At 62.0% G+C, this 25,437-nt stretch overlaps 1 protein-coding gene across 4 annotated transcripts in view; it reads left to right on the top strand.

Moving 5' to 3' along the window:
* The window catches only part of MYBPC2 (myosin binding protein C2), a 90,110-nt gene that overhangs the window by 28,760 nt on the left and 35,913 nt on the right, over positions 1-25,437 (top strand). For all 4 annotated transcript variants that reach the window (XM_086871606.1, XM_086871607.1, XM_086871605.1 and 1 more), the window contains exons 11-19: positions 1,814-1,938; positions 2,760-2,865; positions 6,519-6,685; positions 10,802-10,967; positions 15,573-15,679; positions 16,840-16,869; positions 17,532-17,671; positions 21,647-21,806; positions 23,211-23,315. In XM_086871606.1, the coding sequence (XP_086727732.1) occupies positions 1,814-1,938; positions 2,760-2,865; positions 6,519-6,685; positions 10,802-10,967; positions 15,573-15,679; positions 16,840-16,869; positions 17,532-17,671; positions 21,647-21,806; positions 23,211-23,315 (1,106 nt within the window). The remainder of the gene's footprint in view (positions 1-1,813; positions 1,939-2,759; positions 2,866-6,518; positions 6,686-10,801; positions 10,968-15,572; positions 15,680-16,839; positions 16,870-17,531; positions 17,672-21,646; positions 21,807-23,210; positions 23,316-25,437) is intronic.

The raw sequence follows: 25,437 nt of genomic DNA, 5'->3' as shown, positions 1-25,437 counted from the left end.
GTCCCCAGGTGTCCCCAGGTGTGTCCTAGGTGTGCCCAGGTGTGCCCAGGTGTGTCCCAGGTGTCCCAGGTGTCCCAGGTGTCCCCAGGTGTGTCCCAGGTGTGCCCAGGTGTGTCCCCAGGTGTGCCCAGGTGTGCCCAGGTGTGTCCCAGGTGTGCTCAGGTGTGTCCCAGGTGTCCCCAGGTGTCCCCAGGTGTGCCCAGGTGTGCCCAGGTGTCCCCAGGTGTGCCCAGGTGTCCCCAGGTGTCCCCAGGTGTGCCCAGGTGTGCTCAGGTGTGTCCCCAGGTGTCCTTAGGTGTGTCCCAGGTGTGCCCAGGTGTCCCCAGGTGTCCCCAGGTGTGCCCAGGTGTGCCCAGGTGTGCTGACAGGTGTCTCACAGGTACGTGTTTGAGAACGTGGGCCTGAAGCGCATCCTGACCATCAATAAATGCCCCCAGACACCCCCAGGTGTAGCTCAGGTGTGCTCAGGTGTGTCCCAGGTGTGCTCAGGTGTCCCCAGGTGTGTCCCCAGGTGTGCTCAGGTGTGTCCCCAGGTGTCCCCAGGTGTCCCCAGGTGTCCCCAGGTGTGCTGACAGGTGTCTCACAGGTATGTGTTTGAGAACGTGGGCCTGAAGCGCATCCTGACCATCAATAAATGCCCCCAGACACCCCCAGGTGTGTCTCAGGTGTGCCCAGGTGTGCTCAGGTGTGTCCAGGTGTGTCCCCAGGTGTCCCCAGGTGTGTCCCAGGTGTGCCCAGGTGTGTCCCCAGGTGTGCCCAGGTGTGTCCCAGGTGTCCCCAGGTGTGCTCAGGTGTGCCCAGGTGTGTCCCAGGTGTCCCCAGGTGTCCCCAGGTGTGTCCCAGGTGTGTCCAGGTGTCCCCAGGTGTGTCCAGGTGTGCTCAGGTGTGTCCCCAGGTGTCCCCAGGTGTGCTCAGGTGTGCCCAGGTGTGCTCAGGTGTGTCCCCAGGTGTCCCAGGTGTGTCCCAGGTGTCCCCAGGTGTGTCCCCAGGTGTCCCCAGGTGTGCCCAGGTGTGCTCAGGTGTGTCTCACAGGTACGTGTTTGAGAACGTGGGCCTCAAGCGCATCCTGACCATCAATAAATGCCCCCAGACACCCCCAGGTGTAGCTCAGGTGTGCTCAGGTGTGCTCAGGTGTGTCCAGGTGTGTCCCCAGGTGTCCCAGGTGTCCCCAGGTGTGTCCCAGGTGTGCCCAGGTGTGTCCCCAGGTGTGCCCAGGTGTGCCCAGGTGTGTCCTAGGTGTGCTCAGGTGTGCCCAGGTGTGTCCCAGGTGTCCCCAGGTGTGCTCAGGTGTGCCCAGGTGTCCCCAGGTGTCCCCAGGTGTGTCCCAGGTGTCCCCAGGTGTCCCCAGATGTCCCCAGGTGTGCCCAGGTGTGCCCAGGTGTGCCCAGGTGTGCCCAGGTGTGTCCCAGGTGTCCCCAGGTGTGCTCAGGTGTGTCCCCAGGTGTCCCCAGGTGTGCCCAGGTGTGCTCAGGTGTGTCTCACAGGTACGTGTTTGAGAACGTGGGCCTCAAGCGCATCCTGACCATCAATAAATGCCCCCAGACACCCCCAGGTGTAGCTCAGGTGTGCCCAGGTGTGTCCCAGGTGTGCTCAGGTGTGTCCCAGGTGTCCCCAGGTGTGTCCCCAGGTGTCCCCAGGTGTGCCCAGGTGTCCCCAGGTGTGCTCAGGTGTGTCTCACAGGTACGTGTTTGAGAACGTGGGCCTGAAGCGCATCCTGACCATCAATAAATGCTCCCAGACACCCCCAGGTGTGCTCAGGTGTCCCCAGGTGTGCTCAGGTGTGCCCAGGTGTGCTGACAGGTGTGTCTCACAGGTACGTGTTTGAGAACGTGGGCCTCAAGCGCATCCTGACCATCAATAAATGCTCCCTGGCCGACGACGCCGCCTACGAGTGCCGGGTGAACGACGAGAAGAGCTTCACCGAGGTGTTCGTCAAGGGTCAGTGACACCTGGGGACACCTGGGGACACCTGGGGGGGGCTGGAAACACCTGGGGACACCTGGGGGGACACCTGGGGGGACATGGGGACACACCTGGGGACACCTGGGGACACCTGGGGGGACATGGGGACACACCTGGGGGGGGCTGGGGACACCTGGGGGGATATGGGGACACCTGGGGACAGCTGGGGGGGTCAGTACTCACCTGGGACACCTGAGGGGACATGGGGACACACTTGGGGGGTGCTGGGGACACCTTCAGACACCTGGGGGTGGCTGGGGACACCTGGGGACACAGCTGGGGACAGCTAGGGGGGGTCAGTACTCACCTGGGACACCTGGGGGGTCATGGGGACATGGGGGGACACCTGTGGACACACCTGGGGGGACACCTGGGGACATCTGAGGGGGGGTTTTGGGGTGGCTTGGGGACCCCCTGGAGTCACCTCACCTGTCCTCACCTGTCCTCACCTGTCCCTCACCTGTCCCCTCACCTGTCCCTCACCTGTCCTCACCTGTCCCCTCACCTGTCCCTCACCTGTCCTCACCTGTCCCCTCTCACCTGTCCCTCACCTGTCCTGTGTCCCCTCACCTCTCACCTGTCCCCTCACCTGTCCTCACCTGTCCCCACCTGTCCCCTCTCCTCTCACCTGTCCCCTCTCCTGTCCCATGTCCACACCTGTCCCCTCTCACCTGTCCCCTCACCTGTCCCCACCTGTCCCCTCACCTCTCACCTGTCCCCTCACCTGTCCCCTCACCTGTCCCATGTCCACACCTGTCCCCCTCACCTGTCCCTCACCTGTCCGCACCTGTCCGCAGAGCCGCCGGTGACGATAGTGAAGGGTCCCGAGGACCAGCAGGTGCTGGTGGGCGAGCGAGCGGTGCTGGAGGCCGAGGTGTCCGAGGAGGGCGCCCAGGTCATGTGGTACGGACGGACGGACGGACGGACGGGCGGGTGGACATCTGGGTGTCCGTGTGTCCATCTGTGTCTGTGTGTCCGGCCGTGTGTCCATCTGTGTGTCCGTGTGTCCATCCTGTGTGTCTGGCCGTGTGTCCGTGTGTCCATCCGTGTCCGTGTGTCCGGCCGTGTGTCCGTGTGTCCATCCTGTGTGTCTGGCCGTGTGTCCGTGTGTCCATCCGTGTCCGTGTGTCCGGCTGTGTGTCCATGTGTCCGTGTGTCCATCTGGGTGTCCGTGTGTCCGGCCGTGTGTCCATCTGTGTGTCCGTGTGCCCGGCCGTGTGTCCGTGTGTCCATCTGTGTCCATCCTGTGTGTCCATCTGTGTGTCCATCTGTGTGTCCGTGTGTCCATCTGTGTGTCCATCTGTGTGTCCATGTGTCCATCTCTGTGTCCATGTGTCCGGCCGTGTGTCCGTGTGTCCATCCTGTGTGTCTGGCCGTGTGTCCGTGTGTCCATCCTGTGTGTCCGGCCGTGTGTCCGTGTGTCCATCCGTGTCCGTGTGTCCGGCCGTGTGTCCGTGTGTCCATCTCTGTGTCCGTGTGTCCGGCTGTGTGTCCATGTGTCCGTGTGTCCATCTGGGTGTCCGTGTGTCCGGCCGTGTGTCCATCTGTGTGTCCGTGTGCCCGGCCGTGTGTCCATGTGTCCGTGTGTCCGGCCGTGTGTCCGTGTGTCCATCTGTGTCCATCCTGTGTGTCCATCTGTGTGTCCATCTGTGTGTCCGTGTGTCCATCTGTGTGTCCATCTGTGTGTCCATGTGTCCATCTCTGTGTCCGTGTGTCCATCTCTGTGTCCGTGTGTCCATCTGTGTCCATCCTGTGTGTCCATCTGTGTGTCCATCTGTGTGTCCGTGTGTCCATCTGTGTCCGTGTGTCCGGCCGTGTGTCCGTGTGTCGATCTGTGTCCATCCTGTGTGTCCATCTGTGTGTCCGTGTGTCCATCCTGTGTGTCCATCCTGTGTGTCCATCTGTGTGTCCGTGTGTCCATCCTGTGTGTCCATCCTGTGTGTCCATCTGTGTCCGTGTGTCCATCCTGTGTGTCCAGCCGTGTGTCCGTGTGTCCATCTGTGTCCATCCTGTGTGTCCATCTGTGTCTGTGTGTCCATCCTGTGTGTCCATCTGTGTCTGTGTGTCCGGCCGTGTGTCCGTGTGTCCATGTGTCCATCTGTGTCCGTGTGTCCATCTGTGTCCATGTGTCCGGCCGTGTGTCTGTGTGTCCATCCTGTGTGTCCAGCCATGTGTCCGTGTGTCCATCTGTGTCCATCCTGTGTGTCCATCCTGTGTGTCCATCTGTGTCCGTGTGTCCAGCTGTGTGTCCATCCCCTGTGTCCATCCTGTGTGTCCGTGTCTCCATCTGTGTCCATCCTGTGTGTCCGGCCGTGTGTCCGTGTGTCCATCTGTGTCCATCCTGCGTGTCCGCGTGTCCGGCTGTGTGTCCATCTCCAAATCCACCCCATGTCCACCCCACGTCCACCCTGTGTCCACCATGGGTCCACCCCACCTCCACCCCATGTCCACTCTGTGTCCACCCCATGTCCACCTCATGTCCATCTCCAAATCCACCCCATGTCCACCATGTGTCCACCCCACGTCCACCTCGTGTCCACCCCATGTCCACTCTGTGTCCACCTCGTGTCCATCTCCAAATCCACTCCACGTCCACCATGTGTCCACCTCGTGTCCACCCCATGTCCATCTCCAAATTCACCCTGTGTCCACCATGCATCCACCTTGTGTCCACCCCGTGTCCACCTTGTGTCCATCTCCAAATCCACCTTGTGTCCACCATGTGTCCACCTTGTGTCCATCTCCAAATCCACCCCATGTCCATCATGTGTCCACCCCGTGTCCACCCCACGCCCACCGGGTGTCCACCCCATGTCCACCCTGTGTCCACCCTGTGTCCACCTTGTGTCCATGTCCAAATCCACCCTGTGTCCACCCCACACCCACCTTGTGTCCACCTGTGTCCACCCTGTGTCCACCTCGTGTCCACCCCATGTCCATCTCCAAATTCACCCTGTGTCCACCCTGTGTCCACCATGCATCCACCTTGCGTCCAGCCCATGTCCACTCTGTGTCCACCTGTGTCCACCCCGTGTCCACCTTGTGTCCATCTCCAAATCCACCCCATGTCCACCATGTGTCCACCCCACGCCCACTGGGTGTCCACCTTGTGTCCACCTGTGTCCACCCCATGCTCACCTTGTGTCCACCCCACACCCACCTTGTGTCCACTCTGTGTCCACCTGTGTCCACCCCGTGTCCACCCCACGCCCACCGTGTGTCCACCCCACACGCACCCCGTGTCCACCCCGTGTCCACCCCGTGTCCACCCCACACCCACCGTGTGTCCACCATGTGTCCACCCCGTGTCCACCCCACGCCCACCGTGTGTCCACCCCGTGTCCACTCTGTGTCCACCTTGTGTCCATCTCCAAATCCACCCTATGTCCACCCCGTGTCCACCCCACGCCCACCTTGTGTCCACCTGTGTCCACTCTGTGTCCACCCCGTGTCCACCTTGTGTCCATCTCCAAATCCACTCCACACCCACCATGTGTCCACCTGTGTCCACCCCGTGTCCACCCTACACCCACCATGTGTCCACCTGTGTCCACCCCGTGTCCACCTGTGTCCACCCCACGCCCACCTTGTGTCCACCTGTGTCCACCCCACGCTCACCTTGTGTCCATCTCCAAATCCACCCTATGTCCACCTGTGTCCACCCCATGCCCACCTTGTGTCCAACCCACGCCCACCGTGTGTCCACCCCGTGTCCACCCCGTGTCCACCCCACGCCCACTGGGTGTCCACCCCGTGTCCACCCCACGCCCACCTTGTGTCCACCTGTGTCCACCCCGTGTCCACCCCGTGCCCACCCCGTGTCCACCCCGTGTCCACCCCACGCCCACCGTGTGTCCACCCCGTGTCCACTCTGTGTCCACCTTGTGTCCATCTCCAAATCCACCCTATGTCCACCTGTGTCCACCCCACGCCCACCTTGTGTCCACCTGTGTCCACTCTGTGTCCACCCCGTGTCCACCTTGTGTCCATCTCCAAATCCACCCCATGTCCACCATGTGTCCACCTTGTGTCCATCTCCAAATCCACCCTATGTCCACCCCGTGTCCACCCCACACTCACCTTGTGTCCACCTGTGTCCACCCCGTGTCCACCCCGTGTCCACCTGTGTCCACCCCACACCCACCCTGTGTCCAACCTGTGTCCACCCCACGCTCACCTTGTGTCCATCTCCAAATCCACCCTATGTCCACCTGTGTCCACCCCACGCCCACCTTGTGTCCACCTGTGTCCACTCTGTGTCCACCCCGTGTCCATCTTGTGTCCATCTCCAAATCCACCCCATGTCCACCATGTGTCCACCTTGTGTCCATCTCCAAATCCACTCCATGTCCACCTGTGTCCACCCCACGCCCACCGTGTGTCCACCCCGTGTCCACCCCGTGTCCACCCCGTGTCCACCCCACGCCCACCGTGTGTCCACCTGTGTCCACCCCGTGTCCACCTGTGTCCACCCCGTGTCCACCCCACACCCACCCCGTGTCCACCCCATGTCCACCCCGTGTCCACCCCGTGCCCACCGTGTGTCCACCCCTCAGGACGAAGGACGGCGTGGAGCTGACCCGCGAGGACGCCTTCAAGTACCGCTTCAAGAAGGACGGCAAGAAGCACTTCCTGATCCTCAACGAGGCCACCAAGGAGGACACCGGCCGCTACCGCATCCTCACCAACGGCGGCGAGGCCGAGGCCGAGCTCATCGTGGAAGGTGGGACCTCCTGGGACCTCCTGGGACCTTCTGGGAGCTTCTGGGACCTCCTGGGACCTTCTGGGAGCTCCTGGGAGCTCCTGGGACCTTCTGGGACCTCCTGGGACCTCCTGGGACCTTCTGGGAGCTCCTGGGAGCTCCTGGGACCTCCTGGGACCTTCTGGGACCTCCTGGGACCTCCTGGGACCTTCTGGGACCTCCTGGGACCTTCTGGGAGCTTCTGGGAGCTCCTGGGACCTTCTGGGAGCTCCTGGGACCTTCTGGGAGCTTCTGGGACCTTCTGGGAGCTCCTGGGACCTTCTGGGACCTTCTGGGAGCTCCTGGGACCTTCTGGGAGCTTCTGGGAGCTTCTGGGAGCTCCTGGGATCTTCTGGGACCTTCTGGGACCTCCTGGGACCTCCTGGGACCTTCTGGGAGCTCCTGGGACCTTCTGGGACCTTCTGGGAGCTCCTGGGACCTCCTGGGACCTTCTGGGAGCTTCTGGGAGCTCCTGGGACCTCCTGGGACCTCCTGGGACCTTCTGGGACCTCCTGGGACCTCCTGGGACCTTCTGGGAGCTTCTGGGACCTTCTGGGACCTTCTGGGAGCTCCTGGGACCTCCTGGGACCTTCTGGAGATGTTTGAGGGACACCTTGGAGAAGGTTCTGGAGATCTCCAGAAGGTCCAGGGGGATCTGGAGGGTCCTGGGACCTCCTGGGACCTCCTGGGACCTTCTGGGAGCTCCTGGGACCTTCTGGGACCTCCTGGGACCTTCTGGGACCTCCTGGAGATGTTTGAGGGACACCTTGGAGAAGGTTCTGGAGATCTCCAGAAGGTCCAGGGGGATCTGGAGGGTCCTGGGAGCTCCTGGCACCTCCTGGGACCTCCTGGGACCTCGTGGCACCTCCTGGGACCTCCTGGAAGCTCCTGGAGATGTTGGAGGGACACCTTGGAGAAGGTTCTGGAGATCTCCAGGAGGTCCAGGGGGATTTGGATGGTCCTGGAAGGTTCTGGAGATGTTGGAGGGTCACCTTGGAGAAGGTTCTGGAGATCTCCAGGAGGTCCAGGGGGATTTGGATGGTCCTGGAAGGTTCTGGAAGCTCCTGGGAGCTCCTGGAGATGTTGGAGGGTCACCTTGGAGAAGGTTCTGGAGATCTCCAGAAGATCCAGGGGGATCTGGAGGGTCCTGGGACCTTCTGGGACCTCCTGGGACCTTCTGGGAGCTCCTGGGAGCTCCTGGGATCTTCTGGGACCTCCTGGGACCTCCTGGGACCTCCTGGGACCTTCTGGAGATGTTTGAGGGACACCTTGGAGAAGGTTCTGGAGATCTCCAGAAGATCCAGGGGGATCTGGAGGGTCCTGGGACCTCCTGGGACCTCCTGGGACCTTCTGGGAGCTCCTGGGACCTTCTGGGACCTTCTGGGAGCTCCTGGAAGCTCCTGGGACCTTCTGGAGATGTTTGAGGGACACCTTGGAGAAGGTTCTGGAGATCTCCAGAAGGTCCAGTGGGATCTGGATGGTCCTGGCACCTCCTGGGACCTCCTGGAGATGTTTGAGGGACACATTGGAGAAGGTTCTGGAGATCTCCAGAAGGTCCAGGGGGATCTGGATGGTCCTGGCACCTCCTGGGACCTCCTGGGACCTCCTGGGACCTCCTGGGACCTCCTGGCACCTCCTGGAAGCTCCTGGAGATGTTTGAGGGACACCTTGGAGAAGGTTCTGGAGATCTCCAGGAGGTCCAGGGGGATTTGGATGGTCCTGGAAGGTTCTGGAAGCTCCTGGGAGCTCCTGGAGATGTTTGAGGGACACCTTGGAGAAGGTTCTGGAGGATTTTGATGGTCCTGGAAGCTCCTGGAGATGTTGGAGGGTCACCTTGGAGAAGGTTCTGGAGATCTCCAGAAGGTCCAGGGGGATTTGGATGGTCCTGGAAGCTTCTGGAGATGTTTGAGAGACATCTTGGAGAAGGTTCTGGAGATCTCCAGAAGGTCCAGGGGGATCTGGAGGGTCCTGGGACCTTCTGGGACCTCCTGGAGATGTTTGAGGGACACCTTGGAGAAGGTTCTGGAGATCTCCAGAAGGTCCAGGGGGATTTGGATGGTCCTGGAAGCTTCTGGAGATGTTTGAGGGTCACCCTGGAGAAGGTTCTGGAGATCTCCAGGAGGTCCAGGGGGTTCTGGAAGGTCCTGGGAGCTCCTGGCACCTCCTGGGAGCTCCTGGAGGTGTTGGAGGGTCACCTTGGAGAAGGTTCTGGAGATCTCCAGAAGGTCCAGGGGGATCTGGAGGGTCCTGGGACCTTCTGGGACCTCCTGGGACCTCCTGGGACCTTCTGGGACCTCCTGGGACCTTCTGGGACCTTCTGGGATCTTCTGGGACCTTCTGGGACCTCCTGGGACCTCCTGGAAGCTCCTGGAGATGTTTGAGGGACACCTTGGAGAAGGTTCTGGAGATCTCCAGGAGGTCCAGGGGGATCTGGAGGGTCCTGGGACCTCCTGGGACCTCCTGGGACCTTCTGGGACCTCCTGGGACCTTCTGGAGATGTTTGAGGGATACCTTGGAGAAGGTTCTGGAGATCTCCAGGAGGTCCAGGGGGATTTGGATGGTCCTGGAAGGTTCTGGAAGCTCCTGGGAGCTCCTGGAGATGTTTGAGGGTCACCCTGGAGAAGGTTCTGGAGATCTCCAGAAGGTCCGGGGGGATCTGGAGGGTCCTGGGACCTTCTGGGACCTTCTGGGACCTCCTGGGACCTCCTGGGACCTTCTGGGACCTTCTGGGACCTTCTGGGACCTCCTGGGACCTCCTGGAAGCTCCTGGAGATGTTTGAGGGTCACCTTGGAGAAGGTTCTGGAGATCTCCAGGAGGTCCAGGGGGATTTGGATGGTCCTGGAAGGTTCTGGAGATGTTTGAGAGACATCTTGGAGAAGGTTCTGGAGATCCCAGGAATCTTCAGGAGAATTTGGGAGATCCAGGGCATCTCAGGAGGTTCTCCATGGGTTCCTCTGGGTTCCCCTGGACATTTATGGATTCCCATGGACATTTTTGGTGTCCACGATGATTTTGGGGTCTCCTGACCCCCCATTTCCCCCCCTCAGAGAAGCAGCTGGAGGTCCTCCAGGGCACCTCAGGAGGTTCTCCATGGGTTCCTCTGGGTTCCTCTGGACATTTATGGATTCCCATGGACATTTTTGGTGTCCACGATGATTTTGGAGTCTTCCCAAGTAGCTCCTGAAGGTTCTCCAGGGCATCTCAAGAGGTTCTCCATGGGTTCCTTTGGGTTCCTCTGGGTTCCCATGGACATTTATGGATTCCCAAGGACATTTTTGGTGTCCACGATGATTTTGGGGTCTTCCTAAGTAGCTCCTGAAGGTTCTCCAGGGCATCTCAAGAGGTTTTCCATGGGTTCCTCTGGGTTCCCTTGGACATTTATGGACTCCCATGGATTCCCATTGACATTTTTGGATTCCCAAGGACATTTTTGGTGTCCACGATGATTTTGGGGTCTCCTGACCCCCCATTTCCCCCCCCCAGAGAAGCAGCTGGAGGTCCTCCAGGGCATCTCAGGGGGTTCTCCAGATGTTCCTATGGGTTCTCCATGGGTTCCTCTGGGTTCCCCTGGACATTTTTGGATTCCCAAGGACATTTTTGGTGTCCACGATGATTTTGGGGTCTTCCCAAGTAGCTCCTGAAGGTTCTCCAGGGCATCTCAAGAGGTTCTCCATGGGTTCGTATGGGTTCTTCATGGGTTCCTCTGGGTTCCTCTGGACATTTATGGAGTCCCATGGACATTTTTGGATTCCCATGGACATTTTTGGTGTCCACGATGATTTTGGAGTCTTCCTAAGTAGCTCCTGAAGGTTCTCCAGGGCATCTCAAGAGGTTCTCCATGGGTTCCTTTGGGTTCCTCTGGGTTCCCATGGACATTTATGGATTCCCAAGGACATTTTTGGTGTCCACGATGATTTTGGGGTCTTCCCAAGTAGCTCCTGAAGGTTCTCCAGGGCATCTCAGGAGGTTCTCCAGATGTTCCTATGGGTTCTCCATGGGTTCCTCTGGGTTCCCATGGACATTTATGGATTCCCAAGGACATTTTTGGTGTCCACGATGATTTTGGGGTCTCCTGACCCCCCGTTTCCCCCCCCCAGAGAAGCAGCTGGAGGTCCTCCAGGGCATCGCCGACCTGACGGTGCAGGCCACCGAGCAGGCGGTCTTCAAGTGCGAGGTGTCGGACGAGAAGGTGACCGGCCGCTGGTTCAAGAACGGCGTGGAGGTCCGGCCGTCCAAGCGGATCCACATCTCCCACACGGGCAGGTGAGGAGCAGGAGACATCCCGGGAAAAACCTGGGGGGGTTTGGGGACATCTGGAGAAGGTTTGGGGACACCTGGGGGGGTTTGGGGACATCTGGGGGGGGTTTGGGGACATCTGGGGGGGGTTTGAGGACATCTTGAGGGGGTTTGGGGACATCTGGAGAAGGTTTGGGGACATCTGGAGAAGGTTTGGGGACACCTGGGGGGGTTTGGGGACATCTGAAAGGGGGGTTTGGGGACACCTGGGGGGGGTTTGGGGACATCTGGGGGGGTTTGGGGACATCTGGAGAAGGTTTGGGGACATCTGGAGAAGGTTTGGGGACACCTGGGGGGGTTTGGGGACATCTGGGGGGGGTTTGGGGACACCTGGGGGGGTTTGGGGACATCTGGGGGGGGTGTGGGGACATCTGGGGGGGTTTGGGGACATCTGAGAGGGGGTTTGGGGACATCTGGGGGGGGTTTGGGGACATCTGGGGGGGTTTGGGGACACCTGGGGGGGGTTGGGGACATCTGGGGGGGGTTTGGGGACACCTGGGGGGGTTTGGGGACACCTGGGGGGGGTTGGGGACACCTGGGGGGGGTTGGGGACACCTGGGGGGGGTTTGGGGACACCTGGGGGGGTTTGGGGACATCTGGGGGGGGGTTTGGGGACATCTGGGGGGGGGTTTGGGGACATCTGGGGGGGGTTTGGGGACATCTGGGGGGGGTTTGGGGACACCTGGGGGGGGTTTGGGGACATCTGGGGGGGGTTTGAGGACATTTGGAGAAGATTTGGGGACATCTGGGGGGGGTTTGGGGACATCTGGGGGGGTTTGGGGACACCTGGGTGGGGGTTGGGGACACCTGGGGGGAGGTTGGGGATATCTGGGGGGGGTTTGGGGACATCTGGAGGGGGTTTGGGGACATCTGGAGGGGGTTTGGGGACATCTGAGAGGGGGTTTGGGGACACCTGGAGGGGGTTTGGGGACATCTGGGGGGGGTTTGGGGACACCTGGGTGGGGGTTGGGGACACCTGGGGGGGGGTTGGGGACACCTGGGGGGGTTTGGGGACATCTGGGGGAGGTTTGGGGACATCTGGAGGGGGTTTGGGGACATCTGGGGGGGGTTTGGGGACACCTGGGGGGAGGTTGGGGACATCTGGGGGGGGTTTGGGGACACCTGGAGAAGGTTTGGGGACATCTGGGGGGGGTTTGGGGACATCTGGAGGGGGTTTGGGGACATCTGGGGGGGGGTTTGGGGACATCTGGGGGGGGTTTGGGGACATCTGGGGGGGGTTTGGGGACACCTGGGGGGGGTTTGGGGACAGCTGGGGGGGGTTTGGGGACACCTGGAGAAAGTTTGGGGACATCTGGGGGGGTTTGGGGACATCTGGGGGGGGTTTGGGGACACCTGGGGGGGTTTGGGGACATCTGGAGAAGGTTTGGGGACATCTGGAGAAGGTTTGGGGACACCTGGGGGGGGTTTGGGGACACCTGGGGGGGTTTGGGGACACCTGGGGGGGTTTGGGGACACCTGGGGGGGGTTTGGGGACACCTGGAGAAGGTTTGGGGACACCTGGAGGGGGTTTGGGGACATCTGAGAGGGGGTTTGGGGACACCTGGGTGGGGGTTGGGGACACCTGGGGGGGGTTTGGGGACAACTGGGGGGGTTTGGGGACATCTGGAGGGGGTTTGGGGACACCTGGGGGGGTTTGGGGACAACTGGGGGGGGTTTGGGGACACCTGGGGGGGTTTGGGGACATCTGAGAGGGGGTTTGGGGACACCTGGGGGGGGTTTGGGGACATCTGGAGAAGGTTTGGGGACACCTGGGGGGGTTTGGGGACACCTGGGGGGGGTTTGGGGACATCTGGGGGGGTTTGGGGACATCTGGAGAAGGTTTGGGGACATCTGGAGAAGGTTTGGGGACATCTGGAGAAGGTTTGGGGACACCTGGGGGGGTTTGGGGACATCTGGGGGGGGTTTGGGGACACCTGGGGGGGTTTGGGGACATCTGAGAGGGGGTCTGGGGACACCTGGAGGGGGTTTGGGGACATCTGAGAGGGGGTTTGGGGACACCTGGGGGGGTTTGGGGACATCTGGGGGGGGTTTGGGGACACCTGGGGGGGTTTGGGGACATCTGAGAGGGGGTTTGGGGACATCTGGGGGGGGTTTGTGGACACCTGGAGAAGGTTTGGGGACATCTGGGGGGGGGTTTGGGGACATCTGGAGAAGGTTTGGGGACATCTGGGGGGGTTTGGGGACATCTGGGGGGGGTTTGGGGACACCTGGGGGGGTCTGGGGACATCTGGGGGGGGGTTTGGGGACATCTGGAGAAGGTTTGGGGACACCTGGGGGGGGTTTGGGGACACCTGGGGGGGGTTTGGGGACATCTGGGGGGGGCTTGGGGACACCTGGGGGGGGTTTGGGGACACCTGGGGGGAGGTTGGGGACATCTGGGGGGGGTTTGGGGACATCTGGGGGGGGTTTGGGGACACCTGGGGGGGGTTTGGGGACACCTGGGGGGGTTTGGGGACATCTGGGGGGGGGTTTGGGGACACCTGGAGAAGGTTTGGGGACACCTGGAGAAGGTTTGGGGACATCTGGGGGGGCTTTGGGGACATTTTTCAGGATTTTGGGATTCCTGGGTGGGGATTTTTGGGAATTTTGGGTTCATTTTTAGGGATTTTGGGGTTCCTGGGTTCTATTTTTTGGATTTTGGGAATTTTGGGTTCATTTTTGGGGTTTTTGGGATATTTGGGGTTGAATTTTTTGGGAATTTTGGGGTTCCCGGGTTTGGATTTTTGGGAATTTTGGGGTTCCTGGGTTTGGATTTTTGGGAATTTTGGGTTCATTTTTTTGGGATATTTGGGTTCATTTTTGGGAATTTTGGGATATTTGGGTTCGTTTTTTGGGGGATTTTGGGGTTCCTGAGTTCAGATTTTTGGGAATTTGGGATTCCTGGGTTCGGTTTTTTGGGAATTTGGGACCCCTGGGTGGGATTTTTTGGGAATTTCAGATACCTGGGTGGGATTTTTGGGACCCCTGGGTGGGATTTTGGGGACCCCTGGCTGTTTCTGGGTGGGATTTGGGACCCCTGGTGGGAATTTTGGGGGAATTTGGGACCCCCAGGTGTTTCTGGATGGTTTTTTGGGGACCCCTGGGTGGATTTTTGGGTGGGATTTGGGGACCCCCGGCAGTTTTTGGGACCCCCGGGTGGGTTTTTGGGACCCCCGAGTGGATTTTTGGGACCCCTGGGTGGGATTTTGGGGACCCCTGGCTGTTTTTGGGTGGGAATTTGGGACACCTGGATGGGAATTTTGGGGTTTTTGGGACCCCTGGGTGTTTTTTTGGGACCCCTGGGTGGGTTTTTGGGACCCCTGGGTGTTTTTTTGGGACCCCTGGGTGGATTTTTGGGCCTGGGTGTGGATTTAGGCCCCCTGAGTGGGTTTTTGGGACCCCCGGGTGGGTTTTGGGGACCCCTGGCTGTTTTTGGGTGGGAATTTGGGACCCCTGGGTGGGAATTTTGGGGTTTTTGGGACCCCTGGGTGTTCCTGGGTGTGGATTTGGGGACCCCTGATGGTTTTGGGTGGGATTTGGGACCCCTGAATGGATTTTTGGGACCCCTGGATGGGAATTTTGGGGGAATTTGGGACCCCTGGGTGTTTCTGGGTGGGTTTTTGGGCCCCCCGGGTGGGTTTTTGGGCCCCCTGGGTGTTTCTGGGTGGGTTTTTGGGCCCCCTGGATGGGATTTGGGACCCCTGGATGGGAATTTTGGGGTTTTTGGGACCCCTGTGTGGATTTTTGGGACCCCTGTGTGGATTTTTGGGACCCCTGGGTGGGATTTTGGGACCCCTGGGTGTTTTTTGGGACCCCTGGGTGTTTCTGGATGGTTTTTTGGGCCCCCTGGGTGGGTTTTTGGGGGCCCCCGGCTTTTTTTGGGTGGGAATTTGGGACACCTGGGTGGGAATTTTGGGGTTTTTGGGCCCCCCGGGTGGATTTTTTGGCCCCCCGGGTGTTTTTTTGGGCCCCCCGGGTGGATTTTTGGGCCCCCTGGGTGGGTTTTTGGGCCCCCTGGATGGATTTTTGGGCCCCCTGGGTGGATTTTTGGGCCCCCTGGATGGATTTTTGGGCCCCCTGGGTGGATTTTTGGGCCCCCTGGGTGTTTTTTTGGGCCCCCTGGGTGGGTTTTTGGGACCCCTGGGTGTTTCTGGGTGGGTTTTTTGGCCCCCTCGGTGGATTTTTGGGCCCCCTGGGTGGGTTTTTGGGGTCCCCTGGGTGTTTCTGGGTGGATTTTTGGGCCCCCTGGGTGGGTTTTTGGGACCCCTGGGTGTTTCTGGGTGGATTTTTGGGACCCCTGGGTGGGTTTTTGGGACCCCTGGATGGGAATTTTTGGGGAATTTGGGACCCCTGGGTGTTTCTGGGTGGATTTTTGGGCCCCCTGGATGGGATTTGGGCCCCCTGGGTGGGTTTTTGGGACCCCTGGGTGTTTCTGGGTGGGTTTTTGGGACCCCCGGGTGGATTTTTGGGACCCCTGGGTGTTTCTGGATGGTTTTTTGGGACCCCTGGGTGTGGTTTTTGGGGTCCCCCGGCGGTTCTGGGCCCCCCCGAACGCTGCTGGCGGCCCCCCAGGATCCACAAGCTGGTGATTGACGACGTGCGGCCCGAGGATGAGGGCGATTACACCTTCGTCCCCGACGGCTTCGCCCTCACCCTCTCGGCCAAGCTCAACTTCCTCGGTGGGGCGGCTCGGGGGGCACTCGGGGGGCACTTGGGGGGCGCTGGGGGTGCTGGGGGGTGTTTGGGGGGCGCTGGGAGCACTTGGGGGGCGTTTGGGGGGCGTTTGGGGGGCGCTGGGGGGCACTTGGGGTCACTTGGGGGGCACTGGGGGGTGTTTGGGGGCACTTGGGGGGCACTTGGGGGGCGTTTGGGGGGCGCTGGGGGGCACTTGGGGGGCACTGGGGGTACTTGGGGGGGCACTGGGGGGTGTTTGGGGGCACTGGAGGGGCGTTTGGGGGGCACTGGGGGTGCTGGGGGGTGTTTGGGGGCACTTGGGGGGCACTTGGGGGTCACTTGGGGTCACTTGGGGGGCACTGGGGGGAACTTGGGGGCACTTGGGGGGTGTTTGGGGGCACTTGGGGGGAGCCAGGGGGCACTTGGGGGGTGCTGGGGGGCACTGGGGGGTGCTGGGGGGTGTTTGGGGGGCGCTGGGGGGCACTTGGGGGGTGCTGGGGTTGTTTGGGGGGCACTTGGGGGGCACTTGGGCGGCTTGGGGGTCACTTGGGAGGCACTGGGGGTCACTTGGGGGTCACTTGGGGGGCACTTGGGCGGCTTGGGGGTCACTTGGGGGTCACTTGGGGGGCACTGGGGTCACTTGGGGTCACTTGGGGTCACTTGGGGGGCACTGGGGGTCACTTGGGGGTCACTTGGGGGTCACTTGGGGGTCACTTGGGGGTCACTTGAGGGTCACTGGGGGGCACTTGGGGTCACTTGGGGGTCACTTGGGGGGCACTGGGGGTACTTGGGGGTCACTTGGGGGGCACTTGGGGTCATTTGGGGGTCACTTGGGGGCACTGGGGTCACTTGGGGGTCACTTGGGGGTCACTTGGGGGTCACTTGGGGGTCTCTTGGGGGGTACTGGGGTCACCTGGGGGTCACTGGGGTCACTTGGGGGGCACTTGGGGGTCACTGGGGTCACTTGGGGTCACTTGGGGGTCACTTGGGGTCACTTGAGGGTCACTTGGGGGTCACCAATGACGTCACCGGGGGAGGGGTTTAAATGACGTATGGGGGGAGGGGGTTCTGGATTACGTCATCGGGAGGGGGTGGATGACGTCATCGGGGAGGAGTTTGGGGGTCTCTGACGTCACTAACCCTTCCCCCCGCCCCTCCCCCACAGAGATCAAGGTGGAGTACGTGCCCAAACAAGGTGAGGGGGGAGGGGACACCTGGGGGGGGGAGGGGACAGGTGGGGGGACACCTGAGGAGGGGGAGGGGACACCTGAGGGGGGGGAGGGGACACCTAGGTGGGGGAGGGGACACCTGGAGGGGTCAGAGGACACCTGGGTGGGGGAGGGGACAGGTGGGGGGACACCTGAGGAGGGGGAGGGGACACCTGAGGAGCTCAGAGGTCACCTGAGGAGGGGGAGGGGCCAGGGGACACCTGAAGAGGTCAGGGGTCACCTGAGAGGGGGGAGGGGACACCTGAGTGGGGGAGGGGACACCTGAGGGGGGGGAGGGGACACCTGAGAGGGGGGAGGGGACACCTGGAGGGGGTCAGAGGTCACCAGAGGAGGGGTCACCTGAGGAGGGGGAGGGGCCAGGGGACACCTGAAGAGGTCAGGGGTCACCTGAGAGGGGGGAGGGGACACCTGAGAGGGGGGAGGGGACACCTGAGAGGGGGGACGGGACACCTGAGGAGGTCAGAGGTCACCTGAGGAGGGGTCACCTGAGGAGGGGGAGGGGCCAGGAGACACCTGAAGAGGTCAGGGGTCACCTGAGTGGGGGAGGGGACACCTGAAGGGGGTCAGGGGACACCTGAGGAGGGGGGAGGGGCCAGGGGACACCTGTGTCAGCCCCACCTGTCCCCAGAGCCCCCCAAGATCCACCTGGACTGCTCGGGGCGGGACACGGAGCAGACGCTGGTGGTGGTGGCCGGCAACAAACTGAGGCTGGACGTGCCCATCTCGGGGGAGCCGCTGCCCACGGTCACCTGGAGCAAGGACGGACAGGTGAGCACACCTGAGTGTCACCTGTGTCACCTGTCTGTGTCACCTGTGTCACCTGTGTCACCTCCTGTGTCACCTCCTGTGTCACCTGTGTCACCTGTGTCACCTGTGTGTGTCACCCCATCTCGGGGGAGCCGCTGCCCAGCGTCACCTGGAGCAAGGACGGACAGGTGAGCACACCTGTGTCACCTGTCTGTGTCACCTGTGTCACCTGTGTCACCTGTGTCACCTGTCTGTGTCACCCCATCTCGGGGGAGCCACTGCCCACCGTCACCTGGAGCAAGGACGGACAGGTGAGCACACCTGAGTGTCACCTGTCTGTGTCACCTGTGTCACCTGTGTCACCTGTGTCACCTCCTGTGTCACCTGTGTCACCTGTGTCACCTGTGTCACCTGTCGGGGTCACCTGTGTCACCTGTGTCACCTGTCTGTGTCACCTGTGTCACCTGTGTCACCTGTGTCACCTGTGTGTGTCACCCCATCTCGGGGGAGCCACTGCCCACGGTCACCTGGAGCAAGGACGGACAGGTGAGCACACCTGTGTCACCTGTCTGTGTCACCTGTGTCACCTCCTGTGTCACCTGTGTCACCTGTGTCACCTGTGTGTGTCACCTGTGTCACCTGTGTGTGTCACCTGTGTGACCTCCTGTGTCACCTGTGTCACCTCCTGTGTCACCTGTGTCACCTGTCTGTGTCACCCCATCTCGGCGGAGCCACTGCCCACCGTCACCTGGAGCAAGGACGGACAGGTGAGCACACCTGTGTCACCTGTGTCACCTCCTGTGTCACCTGTGTCACCTGTCTGTGTCACCTGTGTCACCTGTGTCACCTGTGTCACCTGTGTCACCTCCTGTGTCACCTGTGTCACCTGTGTCACCTGTGTCACCTGTGTCACCTGTCTGTGTCACCTGTGTCACCTGTGTCACCTGTGTCACCTGTGTGTGTCACCCCATCTCGGGGGAGCCGCTGCCCACGGTCACCTGGAGCAAGGACGGACAGGTGAGCACACCTGAGTGTCACCTGTGTCACCTGTGTCACCTGTGTCACCTGTGTCACCTGTCGGGGTCACCTGTGTGTGTCACCTGTGTGTGTCACCCCATCTCGGGGGAGCCGCTGCCCACGGTCACCTGGAGCAAGGACGGACAGGTGAGCACACCTGAGTGTCACCTGTGTCACCTCCTGTGTCACCTGTGTGACCTGTCTGTGTCACCTGTGTGACCTCCTGTGTCACCTGTGTCACCTGTCGGGGTCACCTGTGTCACCTGTGTCACCTGTGTGACCTGTCTGTGTCACCTGTGTCACCTCCTGGGTCACCTGTCTGTGTCACCTGTGTCACCTGTGTCACCTGTGTCACCTGTGTGTGTCACCCCATCTCGGGGGAGCCGCTGCCCAGCGTCACCTGGAGCAAGGACGGACAGGTGAGCACACCTGAGTGTCACCTGTGTCACCTGTGTCACCTGTCTGTGTCACCTGTGTCACCTGTGTCACCTCCTGTGTCACCTGTGTCACCTGTGTCACCTGTCTGTGTCACCTGTGTCACCTGTGTCACCTGTGTGTGTCACCTGTGTCACCTGTGTGTGTCACCTGTGTCACCTCCTGTGTCACCTGTGTGTGTCACCTGTCTGTGTCACCTGTGTCACCTGTGTGTGTCACCTGTGTCACCTGTGTCACCTGTGTGTGTCACCTGTGTCACCCCCGGAGCGCTGTGACCAGTCTGTCCTCACCTGTCCCAGGTGTTCTCAGGTGTTCCCAGGTGTTCCCAGGTGTTCCCAGGTGTTCTGTCTCACCTGTCCCAGGTGTTCCCAGGTGTTCTCAGGTGTTCTCAGGTGTTCTCAGGTGTTCCCAGGTGTTCCCAGGTGTTCTCAGGTGTTCCCAGGTGTTCTCAGGTGTTCTCTCTCACCTGTCCCAGGTGTTCCCAGGTGTTCCCAGGTGTTCTCAGGTGTTCCCAGGTGTTCTCAGGTGTTCCCAGGTGTTCTGTCTCATCTGTCCAGGTGTTCCCAGGTGTTCCCAGGTGTTCCCAGGTGTTCCCAGGTGTTCCCAGGTGTTCTGTCTCACCTGTCCCAGGTGTTCCCAGGTGTTCCCAGGTGTTCTCAGGTGTTCCCAGGTGTTCTCAGGTGTTCCCAGGTGTTCTGTCTCACCTGTCCAGGTGTTCCCAGGTGTTCCCAGGTGTTCCCAGGTGTTCCCAGGTGTTCCTAGGTGTTCTCAGGTGTTCCCAGGTGTTCCCAGGTGTTCTCAGGTGTTCCCAGGTGTTCCCAGGTGTTCCCAGGTGTTCCCAGGTGTTCCCAGGTGTTCCCAGGTGTTGTGTCTCACCTGTGCAGGTGTTCTCGGTGTCGGAGGGGCGTGTCCGTCTGGAGGAGAAGCACGGGCTCAGCAGCCCCCACCTGTCCCAGGTGTTCCCAGGTGTTCCCAGGTGTTCTCACCTGTCCCAGGTGTTCCCAGGTGTTCCCAGGTGTTCCCAGGTGTTCCCAGGTGTTGTGTCTCACCTGTCCAGGTGTTCCCAGGTGTTCCCAGGTGTTCTCAGGTGTTCCCAGGTGTTCCCAGGTGTTCTCAGGTGTTCCCAGGTGTTCTCAGGTGTTCTCAGGTGTTGTGTCTCACCTGTCCAGGTGTTCTCTGCCCTCGAGGGGCGTGTCCGTCTGGAGGAGAAGCACGGGCTCAGCAGCCCCCACCTGTCCCAGGTGTTCCCAGGTGTTCTCAGGTGTTCTCAGGTGTTCCCAGGTGTTCCCAGGTGTTCTCAGGTGTTCTCAGGTGTTCCCAGGTGTTCCCAGGTGTTCCCAGGTGTTCTCAGGTGTTCCCAGGTGTTCCCAGGTGTTCTCAGGTGTTCTCAGGTGTTCTCAGGTGTTCTCTCTCACCTGTCCAGGTGTTCCCAGGTGTTCCCAGGTGTTCCCAGGTGTTCCCAGGTGTTCTCAGGTGTTCTCAGGTGTTCCCAGGTGTTCCCAGGTGTTCTCAGGTGTTCCCAGGTGTTCCCAGGTGTTCCCAGGTGTTCCCAGGTGTTCTCACCTGTTCTGTCTCACCTGTGCAGGTGTTCTCGGTGTCGGAGGGGCGTGTCCGTCTGGAGGAGAAGCACGGGCTCAGCAGCCCCCACCTGTCCCAGGTGTTCCCAGGTGTTCCCAGGTGTTCCCAGGTGTTCCCAGGTGTTCTCAGGTGTTGTGTCTCACCTGTGCAGGTGTTCCCAGGTGTCGGAGGGGCGTGTCCGCCTGGAGGAGAAGCACGGGCTCAGCAGCCCCCACCTGTCCCAGGTGTTCCCAGGTGTTCCCAGGTGTTCCCAGGTGTTCTCACCTGTCTGTCTCACCTGTGCAGGTGTTCTCAGGTGTTCCCAGGTGTTCTCAGGTGTTCTCAGGTGTTCTCTCTCACCTGTCCAGGTGTTCTCAGGTGTTCCCAGGTGTTCCCAGGTGTTCCCAGGTGTTCTCAGGTGTTCTCTCTCACCTGTCCCAGGTGTTCCCAGGTGTTTCCAGGTGTTCTCAGGTGTTCCCAGGTGTTCTCAGGTGTTCCCAGGTGTTCCCAGGTGTTGTGTCTCACCTGTGCAGGTGTTCTCGGTGTCGGAGGGGCGTGTCCGTCTGGAGGAGAAGCACGGGCTCAGCAGCCCCCACCTGTCCCAAGTGTCCCCAGGTGTCCCCAGGTGTTCCCAGGTGTTCTCAGGTGTTCTCTCTCACCTGTCCAGGTGTTCCCAGGTGTTCCCAGGTGTTCCCAGGTGTTCTGTCTCACCTGTCCCAGGTGTTCTCAGGTGTTCCCAGGTGTTCTCAGGTGTTCTCAGGTGTTCTGTCTCACCTGTCCCAGGTGTTCCCAGGTGTTCCCAGGTGTTCCCAGGTGTTCCCAGGTGTTCTCACCTGTCTGTCTCACCTGTGCAGGTGTTCTCGGTGTCGGAGGGGCGTGTCCGTCTGGAGGAGAAGCACGGGCTCAGCAGCCCCCACCTGTCCCAGGTGTTCCCAGGTGTTCCCAGGTGTTCCCAGGTGTTCTCACCTGTCTGTCTCACCTGTGCAGGTGTTCTCGGTGTCGGAGGGGCGTGTCCGCCTGGAGGAGAAGCACGGGCTCAGCAGCCTGCTGGTGGAGAGCGCCGAGCGCGGTGACGAGGGGCGCTACGAGATCCGCGTCACCAACCCCGCCGGGGAGGACACGGCCGCCATCACCATCCGCGTCGTGGGTCAGCACCTGAGCACACCTGGGCACACCTGGGGGGCATGGGGGACGTGGGGACACACCTGGGGGGACGTGGGGGGACATGGGGACACACCTGGGCACACCTGGGGGACATGGGGGGACGTGGGGACACACCTGGGGGAACGTGGGGGGCATGGGGACACACCTGGGGGGACATGGGGGGGCATGGGGACACACCTGGGCACACCTGGGCACACCTGGGGGGATGTGGGGGGACCTGGGGACACACCTGGGCACACCTGGGGGGCATGGGGACACACCTGGGGGGCATGGGGACACACCTGGGGGGCATGTGGGGACGTGGGGGGACGTGGGGGGACCTGGGGACACACCTGGGCACACCTGGGGGGCATGGGGACACACCTGGGGGGCATGGGGGGACGTGGGGGGACATGGGGACACACCTGGGCACACCTGGGGGGCATGGGGACACACCTGGGGGGCATGGGGGGCATGGGGGGACATGGGGGGGCATGGGGGGATACCTGGGGATACCTGGGGATACCTGGGGACACACCTGGGCACACCTGGGGGGACGTGGGGGGACATGGGGACACACCTGGGCACACCTGGGGGGCACGGGGGGACACGGGGGGACATGGGGACACACCTGGGGACACACCTGGGCACACCTGGGGGGACGTGGGGGGACCTGGGGACACACCTGGGCACACCTGGGGGGCATGGGGACACACCTGGGGGGCATGGGGGGACGTGGGGGGACATGGGGACACACCTGGGCACATCTGGGGGGACGTGGGGGGACATGGGGACACCTGGGGACACACCTGGAGGACACAGGTGAGCTCAGGTGTGTCCCAGGTGAGCTCAGGTGTGTCACAGCTGAGCTCAGGTGTGCCCAGGTGAGCTCAGGTGTGCCCAGGTGAGCTCAGGTGTGTCACAGCTGAGCTCAGGTGTGCCCAGGTGAGCTCAGGTGTGTCACAGGTGAGCTCAGGTGTGCCCAGGTGAGCTCAGGTGTGCCCAGGTGAGCTCAGGTGTGTCACAGGTGAGCTCAGGTGTGCCCAGGTGAGCTCAGGTGTGTCCCAGGTGAGCTCAGGTGTGTCACAGCTGAGCTCAGGTGTGTCCCAGGTGAGCTCAGGTGTGCCCAGGTGAGCTCAGGTGTGTCACAGCTGAGCTCAGGTGTGTCCCAGGTGAGCTCAGGTGTGTCACAGCTGAGCTCAGGTGTGTCCCAGGTGAGCTCAGGTGTGTCACAGCTGAGCTCAGGTGTGCCCAGGTGAGCTCAGGTGTGCCCAGGTGAGCTCAGGTGTGTCACAGCTGAGCTCAGGTGTGTCCCAGGTGAGCTCAGGTGTGTCCCAGGTGAGCTCAGGTGTGCCCAGGTGAGCTCAGGTGTGTCCCAGGTGAGCTCAGGTGTGTCCCCTCCCCGCAGACGTCCCCGACCCCCCCGAGGCCGTGCGCGTCACTCAGGTGGGCGAGGACTGGGCCGTGCTCGTCTGGGAACCCCCCAAGTTCGACGGGGGACAGCCGGTGACAGGTGAGGGACACACCTGGGCACACCTGGGCACACCTGGGGACACCTGGGGACACCTGGGGGGGCACCTGGGGACACCTGGGAGGGGCTGGGGACACCTGGGGGGGCACCTGGGAGGGGCTGGGGACACCTGGGGGACACCTGGGGACACCTGGGGGGACAGGTGAGACCCCTGGGGGACACCTGGGGACACCTGGGGGGACCTGGGGGACAGCCAGTCACAGGTGAGACCCCAGTGAGACCCCACACCTGGGGGGGGAGTCGGTCACAGGTGAGACCCCACACCTGGATTTAACTGGGGGGACCTCACCTGTCCCCTCACCTGTCCCCTCACCTGTCCCCTCACCTGTCCCCTCACCTGTCCCTCACCTGTCCCCTCTCACCTGTTCCTCACCTGTCCCCTCACCTGTCCCCTCACCTGTCCCTCACCTGTTCCTCACCTGTCCCCTCACCTGTCCCCTCACCTGTCCCCTCACCTGTCCCCTCACCTGTCCCTCACCTGTCCCCTCTCACCTGTTCCTCACCTGTCCCCTCACCTGTCCCCTCACCTGTCCCTCACCTGTCCCTCACCTGTCCTCACCTGTCCCCTCACCTGTCCTCTCACCTGTCCCCACACCTGTCCCTCACCTGTCCCCTCACCTGTCCTCACCTGTCCTCACCTGTCCCCTCACCTGTCCCCTCACCTGTCCTCACCTGTCCCTCACCTGTCCTCACCTGTCCCTCACCTGTCCTCACCTGTCCTCTCACCTGTCCCCTCACCTGTCCTCACCTGTCCTCACCTGTCCCCTCACCTGTCCTCTCACCTGTCCTCACCTGTCCTCTCACCTGTCCCCTCACCTGTCCTCACCTGTCCTCTCACCTGTCCCCTCACCTGTCCTCACCTGTCCCTCACCTGTCCTCACCTGTCCCTCACCTGTCCTCACCTGTCCTCTCACCTGTCCCCTCACCTGTCCTCACCTGTCCCTCACCTGTCCTCACCTGTCCCTCACCTGTCCTCACCTGTCCCCTCACCTGTCCCTCACCTGTCCCTCACCTGTCCCCACCTGTCCTCACCCATCTCACCTGCCCCACACCCACCCCATACCTGCCCGACACCTGCCCCACACCTCTCACACCCACCCCACCCACCCCCATCTCACCTGCCCCACACCTGCCCCGCCCCACCCCACACCTGTCCCCACCTGTCCCCACCTGCCCCACACCCATCTCACCTGCCCCACACCTCTCACACCCCGCACCTGTCCCCGCCCCGCCCCACACCCATCTCACCTGTCCCCACATCCACCCCACACCTGCCCCACACCTCTCACACCCCACATCTGCCCCATCTGCCCCACACCTGCCCCACACCCATCTCACCTGCCCCACATCCATGTCACCTGTCCCCACACCTGCCCCACACCCATCTCACCCATCCCACACCTGCCCCACACCTGCCCCACACCTCTCACACCCCGCACCTCTCCCACCCACCCCACCTGCCCCACACCCATCTCACCTGCCCCATCTGCCCCACACCTGTCCCCACCTGCCCCACACCTCTCACACCCACCCCACCCACCCCACACCTGCCCCATCTGCCCCACACCTGCCCCATCTGCCCCACACCCATCTCACCTGTCCCCACACCTCTCACACCCAACACCTGCCCCACACCTGCCCCACCCCCGCCCCACACCTGCCCCACACCCATCTCACCTGTCCCCACCTGCCCCACACCTCTCACACCCCACCCCTGCCCCACACCCATCTCACCTGTCCCACACCCACCCCACACCCATCTCACCTGTCCCACACCCACCCCACACCCATCTCACCTGCCCCACACCCGCCCCACCCCCGCCCCACCCCCGCCCCACACCTCTCACACCCCACACCTGTCCCCGCCCCGCCCCACACCCATCTCACACCTGCCCCACATCCACCCCACACCTGCCCCACCTGCCCCACACCCGCCCCACACCCATCTCACCTGTCCCCACCTGCCCCAACCCCCCCCACATCCATCTCACCTGCCCCACATCCACCCCATACCTGCCCCACACCCGCCCCACATCTCTCACACCCCACACCCCTCACACCCCACCACCCATCTCACCTGCCCCACACCTGCCCCACCCCCTGC

The sequence above is a fragment of the Cyanistes caeruleus genome, chromosome 36 (assembly GCF_971803275.1).
Source record: "Cyanistes caeruleus chromosome 36, bCyaCae1.hap1.1, whole genome shotgun sequence".
Classification (NCBI taxonomy): Eukaryota; Metazoa; Chordata; class Aves; order Passeriformes; family Paridae; genus Cyanistes; species Cyanistes caeruleus.
The sequence above is the reverse complement of the archived record's forward strand: the minus strand, read 5'-3'. Positions and strand labels throughout refer to the sequence as shown.